At 44.4% G+C, this 20,133-nt stretch overlaps 1 protein-coding gene across 13 annotated transcripts in view; it reads left to right on the top strand.

Moving 5' to 3' along the window:
- Positions 1-20,133, top strand: part of sox6 (SRY-box transcription factor 6) — a 640,702-nt gene that overhangs the window by 497,957 nt on the left and 122,612 nt on the right. For 10 of the 13 annotated variants that reach the window (XM_086007882.1, XM_086007877.1, XM_086007883.1 and 7 more), the window contains one exon: positions 16,735-16,858. In XM_086007882.1, the coding sequence (XP_085864008.1) occupies positions 16,735-16,858 (124 nt within the window). The remainder of the gene's footprint in view (positions 1-16,734; positions 16,859-20,133) is intronic. The other 3 variants (XM_086007880.1, XM_086007876.1, XM_086007888.1) reach the window with 1 other exon arrangement.

Here is a 20,133-nt window from a genome sequence, read left to right on the forward strand (position 1 = left end):
TGCTCTTTAAGACACTGACATCTGAATCATTTCTTCTGGTAGCACATTGCTTAACATGTTCACGTTAAATTCCTTTGTGCGCAAGTTTTATGCGGTCATGAACCAATCTATTTCAAATGGGATCTGATGTTGAAAGTCTCTGACATCCGTGTAAAAATGGCTTTTTTCCATTACACACTCTTCGTCATAACTTGCTTCTGGCATTGTTTTTCAAAGTTAGCCATACAAAAGAGACACTTTGGGGCAGATTTTCACCTTCACCTCCTGGGTGAAGTGCAGAAAGTTTGCACGCTCCTTTCAGAACCCGTCGCGTTCTTCTTCCATTCATTTAAATGGAAGGAAAATCAGGTGGGTTCTGACGTGCGATCCTCCATGCAAGATTTGCCTTTCTGTGCTTCACCCAGGTGAGGTTTAACGCGCAGGCAGTAAAGATGAAAATCTACTCCCTCGTGTTTAAACCTGTATGGCATTCACCAATATATATATGACTCCGAGTGCAGGAGAACAGACATTATTTTACTCTGTTTCACAGATCAATGCTAGCACCTAAAATCTAAATTGACTGGACTTTGGGCAGAAGATACTTTCTGACAGGCATGAAAAAGACAGTTTAGCAGATTTTAGAAGTTACAATCTCTAGTAATGAAACAGAATAAAAATCGCTTCCTCCCCGGCCCCCTTCCCCCCGCCGCCCCCCCCCCCCCCAACCGCTTCATCGGATTAAATTATTAGGGTGAGTACTGCTGAATTTCATATTTATTACAATTCTTGATCTGAGAGAGAAACATCAGCTTTAATCACAAAGTCAGAACAAACCGAAACATCTCATGTAAGGTCATTTTTATTTGAGCTTAATACTCTGATATTAGAGCTTATGAATTGTGCTGTTATTTTCATGTCACAAATCCTCCCAGTCGGCTGCTTGAGAAGAGATGATAGAAAGCCCCTTAAGAAAAATTTTAATTACTCTCCCGACCAGTTTATTTGCATTGCAGGCTTGATGACGAGTGTCACACAGAGTAGCACTCTGACTGACTGCTGCAGATGCTGAGTCTCAAGTACTCTGAGTCAGATCTTTACTGCGGGTCTACAGGGACAAACAAAAGCACCTGTTCCTCACAAGATACCAGACCAGTTAGTCCATTCATGTATCTTTAATGAAGCTCTGGGGCAGATGGCAAAAAAAAAGGAGAAAAAAAATTGCATCATACACTACTTACTGCTGCCGAGACAAAGGAAAAAACGCTGCCTGTGCAACAATGTGCTATTTTTACGAGCAGCAAAGAGACAGCGTAGAAGTGTTCCAATGGCATCTGTTACTCTTCTATCTTTCAGAGGGGTGTTGAAAGCATTTGTTCGAGCAATTAAAAATTTCTGGGCATCTCGCCGATTTCTCTGCTGAAACCGATTGTATAAAAATATATATATCCATATATATGTATGCTTGGGAGAATGGATATTGGAGGGACTAGCCCCTTTCCCTCCATTAGAGAAAGGAAGGGGGGGTGGGGGGTGAATTGGATCTGTCAATAGAGACTATAATCTGCTTGCTGTGGAGTGCTTGTAGGCTTACCTCAGCGAAAAATAAAAAGTAAGAAACCAAGGAAAAAAAAACAGCAAGCAAAAGCTGGCTTATTTCATGCCCCAGTGATGTGGTGGTAATTGCACGAAAACTCTCTTTTTATTGCATGCTGGTTTAATGGAGAAATTCATTCAGACAGAATTTGGTAAGGTGTTTAATTTTTGTGCGCCCTTTATTAACCTCAGTTCCCAGAGCTTTCCCAAGTAGAAAAGGGTCACTGACAAGCTGAAGTCACAGAGTCCTTTCTAAACATTTTATTTTATTCCCCCCTCACCACCACTACCTGAGGCTCAAGCATTATAGTTTGTCTCATTCATGACTAACTGTATGATCATTGACGCTATAGTGTGTGGACAGTGCAATCAGATATGGAGGGAATTAGACATGTTTCAATGGACTACACGGCAGTTCCACTGAGGGCATAAAACACAACAATAAAATAAAGCAGAGCATCAAATTGGATTAGTACCTTCAATTAACTTTGAGTTTTTATTTTATTTTTCAGTGCTTTTTGAAGATGAGTGTAATGTCATATGATGAAACAATTCTGTAAAATAGAACCTAAAAATATAGTGCATCACATGACAGGCTATTTTTAACAATAGATTACAGGGAAATTCCCCATCTTGTATATATTATAAGGAGGTTACTTATAACTTATAACTAAAGATAAATGATCACCGGCTGCTTAAAGGGAAATTCCAGGCATCTTATCAAAATATCAGTTCGAATGAGTTGGTATTTGTTAGCCAGTTCCAAGATAAACACCTCCTGTTATGGTGGTTTTGAACTGAAAACTAGGAGAAATATTTAAATTGTTAAAAATTAGAGCCAGAAATGCTTTTTGTTTTGTATTTCCCAGTGTGATTAGCAGGTTCATGAGTTGGCCTGCTATTTTAGACTGGGTGGGGGGAGGGGGCAAGTAAAGGCATAAGAATGGTTTTGTGAACTGGTACTGTGTATGTTTGAAGGAAGGATCAAGAGACTCCTGCTTGACCCAGCTTCTGTATGCCAGCAGATTGACTTTAAATTGTAATATTATGCTTTTTAAGTTGCCTTCTTCTTGCTCTTTCTGAATGTCTTCCCTTTTCTCAACGGATTCCATTTCAAAATACTTCGGCTATTGCACGCCACCTTGGCCTTGCAATGACTGGTATCAACATAATAAGACAGAGGTCCTCTACCAACCTGCCCCTGCCACACAGTACTGCCCCCCCCGATTATCAAAATCCACAACAAGGCCTTGGACAAGGTGGACTGTTATGTATTGTGTGTACTCCTCCCACCTGTGGTGGCGCTGTCACAGCAGATAAATGGTTGGGTGTTCTCTTGGTTAAGTTTAGCTCTCTTTGTTCGGAACTCTCCAGAACTTTGCTTTCCTTTCAAATAAAGCACTTCATGTTTGAATCTCTGGGTTCTGAGTTCTAATTGTGTCTAGGTAGAAAGGTACCGACACAACAAAGTGGCGATGAGGATCGGATGAATCTGCGTTGTGGGAACTTTCTTGTTTTCGACTGCAAAACACTCAGAACAGAGATTGCAGCATCACATTAACGTTACGGGTGCAGTGAGTAAACAGAAATTTAAATTTGAAATGTGAGATGGCTACTATATTAGGAAACATTGGTGATTTTGATGAACGTGTGGAGCAATGGAGCGCTTATATGGAACGTTTTGACTATTTTGTCTTGGTGAATGCGGTGGCAAACGAAAAGGTCATGCCTACCTTTTTGAGTATAATGGGGCCGAAGACATTCAATTTACTTCGCAGCCTTGTGCAGCCAGATAAGCCAGGAACTAAAACATATAAGCAACTAGTGGAAATTCTTGGAGCACATTTTTCACCAAAACCTCTGGTTATTGCTGAGAGATTTAGATTTCACAAACGGAATCAAGAGGAGGGGGAATCAGTGACGATGTTTATTGCTGCTTGAAAAAGGTTGTCAGAACACTGCGAGTTCAAGGAGGTGCTGAATGACACCATTAGAGACAGACTTGTGTGTGGTCTGCAAAGTGCAGCCACACAGAAGCGCCTTCTTACTGAGGACAACCTTACTCTTGAAAAGGCCATTGAAGTTAGTGTCTCCATGGAGATGGCGGAAAAGGAGGCTCACCAGTTGAGTTCAACAGGGAGAGCTCACAAGGTGTCGTCTGAGCCTAAAGGTGCGCGGAACGGCACATGTTACCATTGTGGGAAAACGGGCCATCACGCTAATGACTGCTGGTGTACGGAGCTGGAATGCCGAAATTGCGGCAAAAAGGGTCACATTGAACGCGCCTGTAGAGGTAAAAAAAAGAACAGACAGAGCTGGGAAGCAAGAAAGCAAAATGTCTGTATTTGGACAAGAGAGGAAAAAGAGTGTTCATTCAGTGCAGTATGATGGAACAAGCTAAACAGAGGGGAGCGACACCTCTGTGGAGGAAGAGGTGCACATACTGATGGTTGCAGGTGGTTCAAATGGCTACTGGGTGTCACCACTGGTGGAGGGACAACCAGTGCGGATGGAGGTGGACATAGGCGCGGCTGTGTCCCTTGTTTCAGACACTGTCTACAACAAAACGCTAAAGCATCTTACCCTTCAGCCAACAAACATTGTGCTAAAGACGTATACTGGCGAACCTGTGGCCATGAGAGGCGCCATTGAGGTGACAGTTAAATTGAACGGACAGACTGCGAAAGTGCCACTATATGTGGTAAAGGGAAATTACCCATCGCTACTGGGATGTGCGTGGCTAGAGAAAATCACGCTGGACTGGCCTGCAGTCCGCATGATGTCAAAAGGGGAGTCAGGTCTGACTGCAGTGTTAAACAAACATGCAGAACTCTTCAATGGGGAACTTGGGAGCATGAAAAAGATCAGCGTGAGACTGGACATTAAACCTGACAGCAAGCCGAAGTTTCACCCTATGCAATTAGGCCAAAAGTTGAGGCTAACTTGGAGGCCTTAGTCGAGAATGGAGTCCTGGAGCCTGTGAGCGTGAGCAAATGGGCCACACCCATTGTTCCTGTCCTGAAAAAGGATGGATCTGTTCGAATCTGCAGGGATTTTAAAGTGACTATTAACCCGGTACTGTCTGCGGAACAGTACCCTCTTCCCCTCATTGATAATCTTTTTACGGGCCTGGCCGGAGGGCAAAAGTTCAGCAAAATAGACTCATGCCAGGCTTATCTACAAATGCATGTCAATGACAAATCAAAGGAGCTGCTGACAGTTGTGACACACAAGGGGCTATACAGGTACTGCCGCCTTCTGTTTGGAATTACGTCGGCCCCTGCTCTATTCCAAAGGGCAATGGATCAGATTTTGAGTGGACTGCCAGGAGTCCAGTGCTACCTGGACGACATACTTGTCACTGGGACAAATGAGGAGGATCATCTTCTGAACTTGGATGCGACACTACAACGATTGAAAGAGTACGGACTCAGAGTTCGTAAAGACAAATGTGAATTCTTTCAGTCTTCAGTTGAGTACCTGGGGCATGTGATTGACGCTACTGGCCTGCATAAGGCGCCGTCAAAGGTCAAGGTGATTGTGGAGGCCCCAGCACCCCAGAATGTGAGCCAGTTATGTTCATTTCTGGGGCTACTTAACTACTATGGGAAGTTTATTCCAGACTTAGCAACATTGCTGAAGCCGTTACATCAGTTGCTATGTCAAGGCAAAACATGGAAATGGACTGAACTGTGCAATGAAGCTTTCGCCCAAGCAAAGAAAGCATTGCTGAAGTCGGAGGTCCTGACACACTTCGACCCAAAGTTACCCGTGCAGCTAGCATGTGATGCGTCACCATATGGTGTGGGAGCAGTCATATCCCACATCATGCCTTCTGGTGAAGAGAAACCTATCGCCTTCGCATCACGCACCTTGAACAAGGCCGAGAGTAACTATGCACAGATTGAGCGCGAGGCCTTGGGAATCGTTTTTGGAATTCGAAAATTTCATCAGTACCTGTTTAGGAGAAGGTTCACACTCCTGACGGACCACCGTCCATTGACTTTAATCTTCGGGCCCCACACCGGAATTCCGTCTCTTGCTGCAAGCAGGATGCAAAGGTGGGCTTTACTGTTGTCAGGGCACACATACGACATCAAATATCGCAAATCAGACTTGCACGGCAATGCAGACGGTCTCTCGAGGCTGCCCTTGCCTGTTACTCCCCCAGAGCCTCGTCAGATAAACATCTTCTACTTTAGACAAGTGGAGGGAGCACCTGTCATGGCAGTTCAGGTGCGAAGGTACACCCGCAACGATCCAGTCCTGTCTGAGGTAATGGACGATGTCATTCGAAGGAGAGCTATAGGAGATTCTCCTAGTTTGAAACCTTACGTTTCAAAAAGAAATGAGCTCTCCGTCCAGGCAGGTTGTCTTCTTTGGGGACGCCGTGTCATCATTCCGCCACCTCTGAGGGAACCTATACTGCAACAACTTCATACAGGCCACAGTGGGATGGTTCGGATGAAGGAAATGGCAAGAAGCTACTTCTGGTGGCCAGGTCTCGATGGGAATATTGAGGAGAAAGCCAAAACATGTTCCCCATGACAAAGGGTCCGGAATGTTCCACAGCTGGCAACCCTACACCCCTGGGATTGGCCTGCAGAAGTATGGCAGCGAGTACATGTGGACTTCGCCGGTCCTTTCGAAGAGAAGATGTTTATGGTGGTTGTGGACGTTCGTAGCAAGTGGCCGGAGGTCACTGTGATGAGGTCTACCACGGCAGAGAAAACAATTGAGAAACTTGGTGAGATGTTCAGCCGTTATGGCTCACCGGAACAACTCGTAAGTGACAACGGTCCACAATTTGTATCACAGGAGTTTGCAACCTTCCTGCATGTGAATGGTGTCCAACACATCAGGTCTGCGCCCTATCGTCCCTCTACTAACGGCCAGGCAGAAAGGTTCGTGCAAACTTTGAAGCACGCCTTGAAGGCATCGCAAGGTCAGGGCTCAATCCACCAACGTCTGAACAGCTTCCTGTTGTCCTACAGGAACGAGCCGCATGCCACAACCAAAACTTCCCCCGCTTCGCTCATGATGAAGAGGCAGTTGCGGACAAGTTTTGACTTACTCAAACCTCCAAGGGCAGAACAGGTTGTCCATTGTCAACAACAAGCTCAAGTTGAAAAGAGAGAGAAAAGAGCCAAGGAGAGACGGTTTCACCCTGGAGAGCACGTCCTAGCTCGAAACTACAACACTGGACTGAAATGGGTTCCTGCTATGGTGATCGTGCAGACGGGCCCTGTGTCTTATACGGTTGAGACTGCTGAGGACGTCGTCTGGAGAAGACACACAGATCAACTGTTGCTAGGAGCAGAGACAGCCACAGAGGCTCTAACGGCTGGTTGGCCTGAACTGTTTCCGGATGAGACCGCAAACCAGCATCCTTTGCCACAGTGCTCTGCTCCAACACAGGAAGTCATAGAGACTGTTCCACCTGTGCAAACTCCTGACTTTCGACTGACACAGGCACCTTCTCTATCTAGGCCTGTGTCAATGCCTACTGCTGTGGAAGCCAGCGATGACCACTGGTATCCTGTCAGAGAGCGGCGGCCTCCAAGACGCTTGGATCTGTTGGCTTAGTGACTTACCCACAAGACTGGGGCAGAATAAACCCCAGGGTAAAGTCAGGGTTTGAGGCAGTCTACCTCTACCCTTGGTTAGTTGAGTGCATTGAAAGTAACTTACCTGTTGAGGAATAATGTGGACCTTTCACTTAAGAGGGGAGGAATATGTTATGTATTGTGTGTTCTCCTCCCACCTGTGGTGGCGCTGTCACAGCAGATAAATGGTTGGGTGTTCTCTTGGTTAAGTTTAGCTCTCCTTGTTCGGAACTCTCCAGAACTTTCCTTTCCTTTCGAATAAAGCACTTCATGTTTGAATCTCTGGGTTCTGAGTTCTAATTGTGTCTAGGTAGAAAGGTACCGACACAACATGGACCGCTTTCCATACCTCGGGAGCCTACTGTCAACAAGGGCAGACGTCGATGACGAAGTCCAACACCGTCTTCAGTGTGCCAGTGCAGCCTTCGGTCGCCTGAGGAAGAGTGTGTTTGAAGACCAGGACCTCGAACCCGGCACTAAACTCAGAGCAGCAGTGATACCCGCCCTGCTGTATGCATCAGAGACATGGACCATGTACAGCAGGCACCACCAACACTGCCTCTGCAAGAACCTGCAAATCCATTGGCAGGATAGGCGCACCAACGTCCATGTTCTCGCTCAGGCCAACATCCCCAGCATCGAAGCATTGACCACGCTCGATCAGCTCCGATGGACGGGTCACATCGTCCGAATGCCTGATGCGAGGCTCCCAAAACAAGCGCTCTACTCAGAGCTCTGACACAGCAAGAGAGCCCCAGGTGGGCAGAGGAAACGCTTCAAGGACACCCTCAAAGCCTCCTTGAAAAAGTGCAACATCCCCACCGACACCTGGGAATCCCTGGCCCAAGACCGCACAAAGTGGAGGAGGAGCATTCGGGAAGGCACCAAACATCTCGAGTCTCTTCGCCGGGAGCAAGCAACGCAAGGAGCGCACGTCAACCCAAGCACCCCACCCATCCACCCCTTCAACCACCGTCTGCCCCACCTGTGACAGAGACTGTAGGTCCCGCACTGGACTCATCAGTCACCTGAGAACTCATTTTTTAATGAGGAAATCATCCTCAGTTCCGAGGGACTGCCTAAGAAGAAAGAAGAAGATTTCACAACAAATGACGCCACTGATGAAACCGATTGCACCATTTCTGATCTTGACTGTGCATCAGAGAACAATAGAAAATAGAAAGGCCAGGTGCTTTGCAAAGCTATGGAGGAGAAATTAAAGGATAGGTTTCCTTGGATCTCTTGCATGCAACACCTAAAGACCAAATGATGAAAGATGTTGGTAGAGGATTGGGAGGTCACCTTCCTTTCTTCTCAGCCCGGAGGAAATGGTGCACGACTTAGGGAGAATTAAAGAGAGGAGAAATAAACACCAGTTTCCACTTTGGGCGCAATCAGCGATCCAGGCACAAATTGTACTCAAAACCGGGTGCAAGTAGTGGAAACTTGCAGTGGTGTTTAATTTGACCTGGGGACATGGCCAGTTTTGTGGGTGGGGCTGGTTTCCAGCGCGATGTTTTTTAAACCAATGCAAAAGACCCCAGAAACTCAATTTGCACCGGACGTAATTTGCGTTTGAAATTCCTCGATCTTTTGCTCTTGAAATTCCGTGATCTTTTGCTCTGACTTATCTGATAGTGGGCAAATTGCATTGGAAAAGCCAGGAAACTCCATGGCCAGACATTTAAGAATGAGAAATTACAATTTCTCTTCAATAAGCCGTACCATTAAGAATTCTGAATTTCAAGTTTGGAGATTTGTAAGAGTGGAGCTTCAAATCCGTAGTTAAGAATTTGAAACCTATGGATCTTGCGAGCAATTTTGTTGCCCGGTACACTAAAATCTTACATTAAATCTTCTTTTGTATTTACTGTGCATGTAGCTTATATTGAACACACTGTCAATCACTGTGGCTACCCTTTAACATGACCTGCTTTAAAGCACAAATGCAAACCTCTCCACATTTGCCTATGCTGCCAGATCACACATGGCACTATTTAGAGACATGGATAATGTAACATTAGTGGGTAGAGTCCAATTAAATGTGCGGAGCTATATTTGCCCCGTGATATCATTGCATTTGTGAGTTTTATATTGGATTGGTGGCCAGTGTCTTGAAACATGAAAGGAAGAACTTACATTTATATCACACATTTCACATCCTCTGGGCATCCCAAAGTGCTCGACAGGAAATGAAATATTTTTGTGTTGGTCAGCGTTGTAATGTATTGAAATGCGGCAGCCAATTTGCAGAGAGCAGGGGCCCACAAACAGCAATGAGATAAATGACCAGTTAATCTGTTTTACTGATGATGTTTGTGGGATATATGTTGGCCAGGACATCGGGAAAACTCCCCTGTTCTTCTTCAGATAATGGCATGGAATCTTTTACATCCACTTGAGAGGATAGATGGAGACTTGGTGTAACATCTCATCCTGAAAGGCAACACCATTAACAATGCCACACTCCCTCAATACTGCATTGAATGTGTGCCCAAGTCTCTGGAGTGGGGCTTGAACCTACAACCTTCTGACTTAGACGAGAGCACTACCACTAAGCCAAGGCTGACACCTTGTTTTCCTCTAATATAAAGCTGTACTCATTTCCCGAGATATAAGATAACATGTTACAGTCAATCATACAGAAAGTGGACTACTTTTCCGATCTACATTGACATGATATTTCGTGGTGCTTGAGGAAATATGAAAATAACTGGGAATGTTTACTTATTGTACACTAGAGGAGTGATTTTATAAATGTCCACTCCCAGTGTGAAGCCTTGCCCACCAGGACATGTATTGGGAAATCGTGCCTTTTTGATTCCTACCATTTACCTTTACAAAATGGAGAGGCGATGCCCCTCTTTTAATGCAATACAAGGTAGGACAGTGTTAGTGATTCATTTAGTTATGGAGAAAACAGATTCTCTCTGTTTTGTATTAAAAGAGCAATTTCAAGGCCCTTTAAGAGATCAGTCAGCACACAGCACCTTGTGACAGCAAAGTTGATACTGGTGTGATATCACTCAGATCAATAGTCTGATATTAGACATTAGAGATATAATTAATATAGAATCATAGAAATTACAGCACACCTGTACTGCTGTTAGCTCTTCAACTCTAATTCAGTTTCTTTGCATTGTCCCCATATCTATTTATATTCTTACTTTTCAAATACTTACCAATTCCCTTTGCGAGGACACTATAGTGTCTGCCTGAATAGCCACTTCTGATAAAGCATTCCATGTATTAATAACACTCTGAAAAAAAATTCTTCTAATATCTCCCTTTGTGCTTCTGGTAATCATTCCTGAAAGTAAGCCCCCCTTGTTCCTAATTTGCTGACTAGTGGGAACAACCTTTCACTGTTTACCCTCTCAAAACCTTTCATAATTTTGAAAAGCTTCATTAGATCCCCCTTCTGTGTTTAAGTGAAAAGAAACACAATTTTTGAGTGTTTCTTCACAACTATAACCTCTCATTCTGATATACTTCTGGTGAATCTTTGCTGTACCCTTTCTGTGGCTCTAATATCCCTTCTGAAAATGGAGTGCCCAGAATTGTACACAACTGTGGCCTAATCAATTTCTTGTACAAATTCAACATCACTTCTATGCTGTTATATTCAATGTCCCTATATGTAAAACCAAGAATTCCAATTGCCTTTAATTGCTTTTTCTCCCCTTTAACAATCTCTCTCTTCCCCCATTTACTATGTAGGATATACTTCCTTTCCTTTCCTTTTCCTCAATGTACAGCTTCACCTCTCTGCATTGAATCCTGCTAACCTACCTATGTCCTCCTGCAGCCTTCCGTATTCATCCCCACAGTTTGCCATGCTCCTACTTTTGTATCAACAAGCGTTGGTATCCTTCCCCTTGTATCTGTGTTCAATTCATTTATATAGATAATAACAAACAAAAGGGGTCACTGTACACATCCCTGAGGCACAGTGTGATCCATATTCTGCCAATTCCCCCCAAAAATCTAGTTATCCATACCTCTGACTTCTGTCCTTTGCCATACTTTACATGCCCTTTAATATTATGTGCCCGAATTTTCACAAGTCTCTTATGTGGCACCTAATCAAACACCTTCTGAAAATCTATATATACAACAATGTTATATTTGCTTTGTCTACATACTCTGTTTCATTTTACAATTAAATTAGTCAAACATGACCTTCCCTTTACAAACCTATGTTGTTTGTCCCTGATGATTTTGTAAGTGCTCTGAAAGTATAAGTGCTCTATATTTATAAGGAAGACAATGAGATGGACAGATTCTGTATTATATATTGCTGAGGTGTTCTATCTTGATCCTGATTATAATTTGATCAGTATGCCATGTACATACTCAACACTGTAAGTAGGATGACATCATTTGGGAGGCTGGATTCTGTTCATATTTTGATGGTGTGCGGTGTAATGGAAAAGTAAAAATGACTTAAAAACCTTCCAAACCTCTTTTTTCCATTTTTATTCATATTGAAGATTAAGGAAGGTCATTTTATGATTTCTTCTTGAAGAACAGGCTACTGTTGCTGCTTCTCTTCCTCATTCCCTTGCTGCCTATGGAGCCTTCATTCTTTGTAAGGCAAAATTGTGCAACATGCCATGCACCACCATGATGCTTGAAACCCTAGCTGGAATGTTTTGCAGCACACCAGATCAATCCAGGCACCTGAAGTGTGCCTTCACCATGCCAATGCTATGCTCAATGATGACTCTGGTGGAAGAATGGACGTTAATTATATGCAGGAAAGATGTTCCCGATGGCGGGGGAGTCCAGAACCAGGGGTCACAGTCTAAGGATAAGGGGTAAGCCATTTAGGACTGAGATGAGGAAGAATTTCTTCACCCAGAGAGTGGTGAACCTGTGGAATTCTCTACCACAGAAGGCAGTAGAGGCCAATTCATTAAATATATTCAAGAAGGAGTTAGATATATTTCTTAAGGCTAAAGGGATCAAGGGATATGGGGAGAAGGCAGGGACAGGGTACTGAATTTGGATGATCAGCCATGATCTCATTGAATGGCAGAGCAGGCTCGAGGGGCCAAATGGCCTACTCCTGCTCCTATCTTCTATGTTTCTATATCAACACTTTGCTGGTGTCCTAGGAAAGTGCAGAGGTGCCATCACCGATGGTTGTAGACGATAGTCTTAATCTCCCAAGAGAAACACAGAGACTTGTCTTTCTGGGTCAAGGGTGGTGAAATTGGACAGGGGCAGGGACGCAATTCCGACGGCATTGCCTTTGTCATCTGTTATACAACACACCCGATATTCAGTTCTATTGAAGTCAATGAAACTGAATATCAGGCGGAGCGTGTAACAGGTGACCAAGGTGATACTGCCTTATAGTGATGCATGTGCCATTCACTGGCATTGTGATGTGCTGCCAGTTGCAAATAAACTATAGAAAGGGGAGTCCTTCTCTGTTGAACATTGTTATAGGCATTGGGCAAGGGAGTGTGCATGATCATGTGAGTACAATCAATGATTCCTTGGAATTTGGGGACTCCTACTACTCTGCAAAATGGCAATATCCTATCTTGATGTCAGTTGTCCATAGGGAAGGAGATGAAATTGTTATCACTTGAGCACAATGCACCTGTGACTTGCTTAATGCTATTGTGCACAGTTGTTATTCAATTTGACCACATAGCTTAGAAATTGAAGGTGGTGGTGACTATAATTGTGGTGCCTGTGGTGGAAGTAGATAGTAAGTCTACATGCAGCATGTGACATAACTCAGTGATGGCTCCCTTTGGAAAGCAAAGCCTCTGCAGACACTGCTCCTCAGTCAAATAAAGCAAGGGCCTGTATACTCTGGCGTGGGGTACTGGTGGGTGGGTACCACATGTCTCTGGTGTAAAGACACCAACCTGGAATTCCTTCAATCCTTCTCTGCCTCTTCTTCCAGGAAGCTAAGATAAGGGTTATTCCCAATGTGAAATCCATTGTTCCCTGTCTGAAATTGGAAAGTGGGGCAGAGGGGTGGGGTGGGGTGGGGTGGTGGAGTGTCCCCTCCAAATAGCATAAAGGCCGATGACAAATCAGTTGGACAAACCAACAACAGAAAAACTATTGACAAACAAGCTTTTAATTGCTCTTGTTAGCATTGAATCTAAGCCCTTTAAGATCTCCTTTACCTTTTTCTTGGCTCCTACCAACCCTGGATGATTGTATAAATTTATCGTGAATATGTCAGCTTAAATGTGTTGGAAATAACAGAGTATATGATGTCACCACATAATTACTGCATCATTTGCATCTGCCCGCCCAAAGGACGATGGGCTCTTCCTCTAACTTCTAGAAATGAAGTTGGAAAATGTGGCAGACACTAAAGTGCATTGAGATTTAGCAATACAGATCTCTGTCCCATTTTCCACTGTCATCCACCCGATTACCGTTACAAAACTCTTTTAAAATCAGACAGCTATTAAGAGTTATGAGTAACCTTAAACTCCTTTTGTTTGCATGATGAGTCCTGATTACATCAAAGGAAGTGGCTTGGAGGAGTTACTGAGCCCAGACATATGAGAGAGCTAGACTATTATGTGCAAAGTCCATACTGAAGTATCCCAGGTTAATCATTATAATTGTCCTAATTTTAATTCAAGTTTCCTCGCACTGTTGGGCTTAGTAACTCTAGCCACTTACCTTGATAATGTAAGTTTGAAGAAAAATATTCAAAACATCAGCAGGAACAGGCAGTAATAAACAAAAAGAAAAGGATCACTCTGATTCTTTCCATCTATTTGTTTTTTGGAAGAGAAAGTTATGTGGGTTTAATTAATAGATGCTTGCAATTACATTAGGGCACTCAGAGACAGAAAGGCGCCTTTCCCTTTTCCAGGTATGAAGAACCACATTAAAAAGCCTCTTTAATGAATCTGCCTTGTGGCACAAATGGTAGAAAACCTGCTGATGCTGCTGCTTCCCACTTAGATGCATACTGGTTCATGTTCTAGAACAGATCAACACTTGAGTGATATCATTGGATCAATGTTCAGCAATGAATAGATGCAGTCTAGTCACTGATGTAACTGCGTTGGTACTCGGCAGCACACGAAGTTGCTTGTAGTTGAGCTGGTACTTTTTGTTGGTCCAGTTCATGATATCATTGCACCAGTACTTGACAAAATGCTATCCACGATATAATAAAATGAGTACTCAGTGAAGGTCTAGTCCAACATATGATTGGCTCCATATGCAGCAGAACTCTGACAATCTTGCTTATGATATTGTATTGTTACTCAGCAGTAATCTGAGTAGGTTTGATAGAATCAGGTCAGCAGTCCCTGTTAACATTAAATTTCAAAGTGGAGTTATGTTCTACCATGCACTATAATCCTATAATGCAGACAGCCCCAAGTTGTTAGAACACTTCTCAATTTGAGGTGAGTTTTGGGAAAGAGGTCTTAGAGAAAAGATGCCAGAACACCAGATGCTGTACAGGACACTTCAGTGAATTAACTCCTAGATCCTCTCTCACCACCCACAGTGTTTGGCTTCTTCAAATAATGACTCTTGGCAAAGGGATGTAGAGGATATGTCACAGCCAGAACTGTGATAGATATGATAAACATCACCAGATAAATTATGAGTGAGGTTGTGGTCAGGCTTGCTGGTGGAGATCTTTATCATGTCATAGTGATGGCCCTGATGTATTTTGTTTATAACATCTGTGGTATGTATTTAACTAATAATAATTTTTGCTAAGTATTTTTATAGTCCAAGAAAAACAGTTGAGGCTGCTTTCTAATGTTGCTTTGTCGTACCTCTGGAAATACAATTTTTATTGCCCTCCGAGGTGGTATGGGAAGCCACAAAGCAGTGAGAGAGAGGACCTCCAGGCTGGTCATATATATGGAGGCACCACCTTCAAACACATCTCGTTATTCCTCTGGCATTCATGTTCATAAATGCACATTAAACGCTGAAATATGTTCCTGTGCAGGACAAAAGTGTGGATATTCCAAAGGCAGGAACACATTGTGCATGCTTGTATTGGGAATTTGGATGCTATCCACTGAGGTTTGTGAGAGAGCTATGAGGCAGGCCAGTCGTGATCTTGTTACTAGTCCATTTCAATGACAATTACTGGATTGACATTCACGGGATGTGTTGACAAGTATCTGATAACTTTAATGAATTTAAATACATGCACACACTCCGTGCCAACTATTTGAGGCAACATTGTACAGCACCAAATCCATGTGAGCTTAAATATTTACAGTGATATTGTATTGCAGCTAAACACAGTGATGTGTAACAGATATCACTGTATCGAAAGCACATGTGCGTGCATGCTGAAAGATTGGGAGGGTGGCCATGCCCATTGATTTAATAGCAACAGTGGATCCCAAGTATTCATGAATGGAGAAGCTACCTTGACTTTGGAGTTGTCTTATTCCTGGACAATTCAGTGTACCTGACATACCTTAGTTGCAGTATCAGTCGAGCTCACTGGCCATTTTTATTCTCTACATACCTAAGCTGGGTGTGCTAAAGTTAACATGGTGTTAAACCTAGTGAAGGTCTAAAGCTGAAACTGCACAAACCAGGGCAATCCTGATAGCTCAGCTGGGGGTTTGTTGAAGTGTGTGGCACTAAACTACACAGACCAGGAAGGTCCCAGGTTCAATGTCCAGCTATGCTGAGCTAGCTGTTCACACCCAAAGTTGCAGTAGAAGCTCCGCCATTGGTTTCAGCAGCTAAGCTGATGAGGGGAGGGGAAACAATCATGGATCCTGCTCCTGATCGTAATTCAGTGAGTAGATATTGGAAAATGACAGAAATTGGGCTTGACCGTGATGCCCCCCATGATAGAATAGGCTGCTAACACTCACTGTCTATGTGGACCCGTGAAGAAAAATGGCACTTCAGCAAGCTACGGAGAGCAGTTGATGCCCATGGAACCATACTCCAGCATGAGTCAACACCTCTGTAAAAGAGGGAAGAAAATTCAAATGACCTGAAAAAAACCCACAAACTGAATACACTTGTGACCCTTGACAGCCATTAGTTTGAAGAGACATCTCTGTCTTATCCTTGGGCTGACATGTTGAGATCAGTTTGCCTGTTTCTGAGAATCAGCACAGGGCACCTCCCTCCTACCAGTAGAAAATCAGTCCATCAAACTGTGAACTGAGTTTCTAAACTCACCAGGAAGAGACAGGCTGCACAAATTCACAATCCCCAGTGAACATGTAGTGTGCTAACAGGAAACTAGGATTGAAATGGTTTATCAAATGCTGTCTATCCAGTGTTTGCGCAGAGGTGTTCTGACGAATGAAAGTATGGGCAATTTTACCTCAAGAAATGGAAGACAAAACGCTTTCAACAAGAATCCTGCACTCCTGACACAAAAGGGAAAACAATGTAGCCTGAGGGCCTTTGATGTGATGATGTGAAATTGGTAGGGATTAATAGGTTAAGGGAGAGCATTGTGGGAGTCTGTGAGCACACGTACACTATCACTGCTGTATAATACTTGTCAAGATACATTTGTTCAGTGTGTGATCAGAGCTCTTGTTGTCTTTAGCAGGTTCAGGGTCACATGCCTCCGCTCATGATCCCAATTTTTCCACACGACCAACGGACATTGGCTGCGGCTGCCGCAGCCCAGCAGGGATTCCTGTTCCCCCCAGGAATAACATACAAACCAGGTAAGCTTTTTAACAATGAATTACTTAACATCATGCAAGGGAAAGCAGATTATTAGGCAGTTATTTCAAAATATTGTACAAAAGGCAGATGGCTTATCTGGTATAGAAAATTATTTTAATAATAGCTCTTGAGAACAGAAAATTTTGTTTAATGTTTTATTTTCTCCCCTTATTCCTTACTCCTTCTCTCCTGAAGGAGGCAAATCATCCAGTAATATGGTTCCATTGGGTTCTGGTGACTTATTTATATGTGAGCCTATGCAGCAAGTGATGTCAGGCTATATGAATGACTGAACTATCACACATATTCCTTTCCTAATGAACCATTTTATCAATAAGCTTGGCTCCAAATTTCATGGTCCTTTTTAGGCGCACTCTCTGCGCAGGTCTGCTGGAAGTGCAGTGGAAGATCTTGGAATTAAGGCTGGAACCTGGATATGCCAGGTCTTGTCCTGTGCTTCAAATTTCCTGGGGCTCTATTTTGGGCAGAACATCTGTCAGCTTCAAACATGACCCCCTACATCAGAGGGTATGTGAACAGAGGGAGGGAATTCCCAGGCAGGGATTTCCTTGGCCCTGGCCTGAGTTACGCTGGGCAGCCAGTACTCCAAGGCGGGGGGAGGGGTATTGGCTTTCCAACCCAGCGTGATTGGCAGGACAGCTTTGGTGTTAACCTGGACCGCTGCAAAAAGAGACCTGGAATTTCTGGATTTTCATTGGCCCCCTTGGGCCCATCAAAACAAAACTTCTAGCCAATGGCCCTGGAATGGAGGTAAGTGACTGGCCAGCATTGGTGTCTACCCACCGCCTGCAAAATATAGGTAAACAATGATACTTGTTCTGATTTCAGAATATGCAAAAATTTGAAGAGTTTTTCCTACATATGCAGCGCAGGGTGATTCATTGCTCTGCACATAATTTATTGAACAATAACTGAAGTAAAATATGGTGTAGTACCTCTTGATGTATTTCCTATCATCACTTTTTTCCTAAAGTGTAGCTCTCCAAAACTTTGCTGCCCATATCTTATCCTACGTCATCCCGTTCACCCATCACCCTTGTGCTCGCTAACATACATTAGCTCCCAGTTCCTCAACACCTCTACTTTAAAATTCTCATCCTTCTGTTTAATATCCTTCATGGCTTCACCACTCCCTGGGGGAAAAATTGAGTCACGGCCCCTTTGGGGCGCTAACTTCGCCGGGGTGCTACTTTTAACGTCCCCGCGGCTGAAATTGAGTGGTAGCACCCCAAGAGGGAAGCGGGGCGCTACTGGAAGTGCCCCGCCTCCCTCTTGGGGCGCTGCGAGGGAATATCATGGCGCGGTATTGCAGGCCTTCCTCCCCTTCTTAAAGGGGAGGGGCCTTGCGCAGCGTGACCCGGGCCCAGCTGGACCATTGGGGATCGGCGTGCCGGCAAAAGAGCCCGGCACTCAAGAGAAGTGCCAGGCTCACGGAGCGCAGCCGGCACTCCATGAGGAGGCTGGTCAGGAGGCCGGGGATGGCAGCAGAGGCAGGTGCTGGCAAGCGACCAGCAGCCAAAATGGTCGCTCGGCACCTCGCCTTTAAATAGCGCTGCCCTGGCTGCAGGTAGACCCCCCTGACCCCCTCGGACATAGTGACGTAATAAAGACTCACTACGCACTTGGTTGTACATAAAGCAAGGCTTTAATCGACTTGTAACAAAACATGGAGGTCTAGTTAGTAGTCACTAGCTTCCTGTTTCCAGACTGTCTCTGACCAAGGTGGGCCCACGCCCGAGTATTTATACTCCTCGGGCTGCGCCCTCAGCTGGCCGTTCAGTAGTACTTCCCGAGTTACTTCTTGTAGAAGTTGCAATTTATGACACATAGCGTCTGGCGGTAAGTCAGGGGGCACTACCGAAGATCGCGGCCGAGGCGCGAGCGGGGCGCTGCGCACGATGATGTCGTCATCACCTGCGATGCAGCACTGTGGGGCACTACTGGTTACTACCGCCGCTAACCTCTCGCTGAATTTCGCGGGAGTCATTGGAGGCACCGCGCCCAGGCGCTAATTGCTTTGCGCCTCCCGTTAGTGCCCTCTTAGGAAAAAGAGCAGGAGAGACATTTTTACAGAGTTGGAAGGCTGTGGAATGCCCGACCAGAGTCAGTGATTGTAACAAGGAACATGTCAACATTTAATTATCGGTTAGATAGGTGGTTGAATGAAAGGAGAATAAGGGGATATCGGAATAGGCCTGGCACATGGCATTAGAACTACTATTCATGTGGAGGATAAGCACCAACACAAACTGATTGGGATGAATGGCCTGTTTCTGTGTTGTAATTTCTATGTAATTCTATGTAATACAGCTCAGGATGAACCAAGACTAGATTCCTGCTTTGTATTGAGCTAAGCAATGTCAGCTGGTGTGCAAGTAGAGGCAATAAAATTGGCCTCAGCACCCCAGGCAAGGGAGGGGGAAACATAGAAACATAGAAGATAGGAGCAGGAGTAGGCCATTCGGCCCCTCGAGCCTGCTCCGCCATTCAATGCGATCATGGCTGATCATCCAAATTCAGTACCCGGTCCCTGCTTTCTCCCCATATCCCTTGATCCCTTTAGCCTTAAGAAATATATCCAACTCTTTCTTGAATATATTTAATGAATTGACCTCTACTGCCTTCTGTGGTAGAGAATTCCACAGGTTCACCACTCTCTGGGTGAAGAAATTCCTCCTCATCTCTGTCCTAAATGGCTTACCCCTTATCCTTAGACTGTGACCCCTGGTTCTGGACTCCCCGACCATCGGGAACATCCTTCCTGCATCTAGTCTGTCTAGTCCTGTTAGAATTTTATAAGTTTCAATGAGATCCCCTCTCATTCTTCTATACTCCAGCGAATATAAGCCCAATCGACCCAATCTCTCCCCATACGTCATTCCTGCCATCCCAGGTATCAGCCTGGTGAATCTTCACTGCACTCCTTCCATGGCAAGAACATCCTTCCTCAGATAAGGTAACCAAAACTGCACACAATACTCAAGATGTGGTCTCACCAAGGCCCTGTACAACTGCAGCAAGACATCCTTGTTCCTGTACTCAAATCCTCTCGCTACGAAGGCCAGCATACCATTTGCCTTCTTAACCACCTGCTGCACCTGCATGCTTACCTTCAGCGACTGGTGCACAAGGATGCCCAGGTGTCGTTGCACTTCCCCTTCTCCCAATCTATTGCCATTCAGATAATAATCTGCCTTCTTGTTTTTGACACCAAAGTGGATAACCTCGCATTTATCCACGTTATATTGCATCT

This window comes from Somniosus microcephalus, chromosome 15, assembly GCF_052327205.1.
Source record: "Somniosus microcephalus isolate GS21.2 chromosome 15, FLI_Smic_1.0, whole genome shotgun sequence".
Classification (NCBI taxonomy): domain Eukaryota; kingdom Metazoa; phylum Chordata; class Chondrichthyes; order Squaliformes; family Somniosidae; genus Somniosus; species Somniosus microcephalus.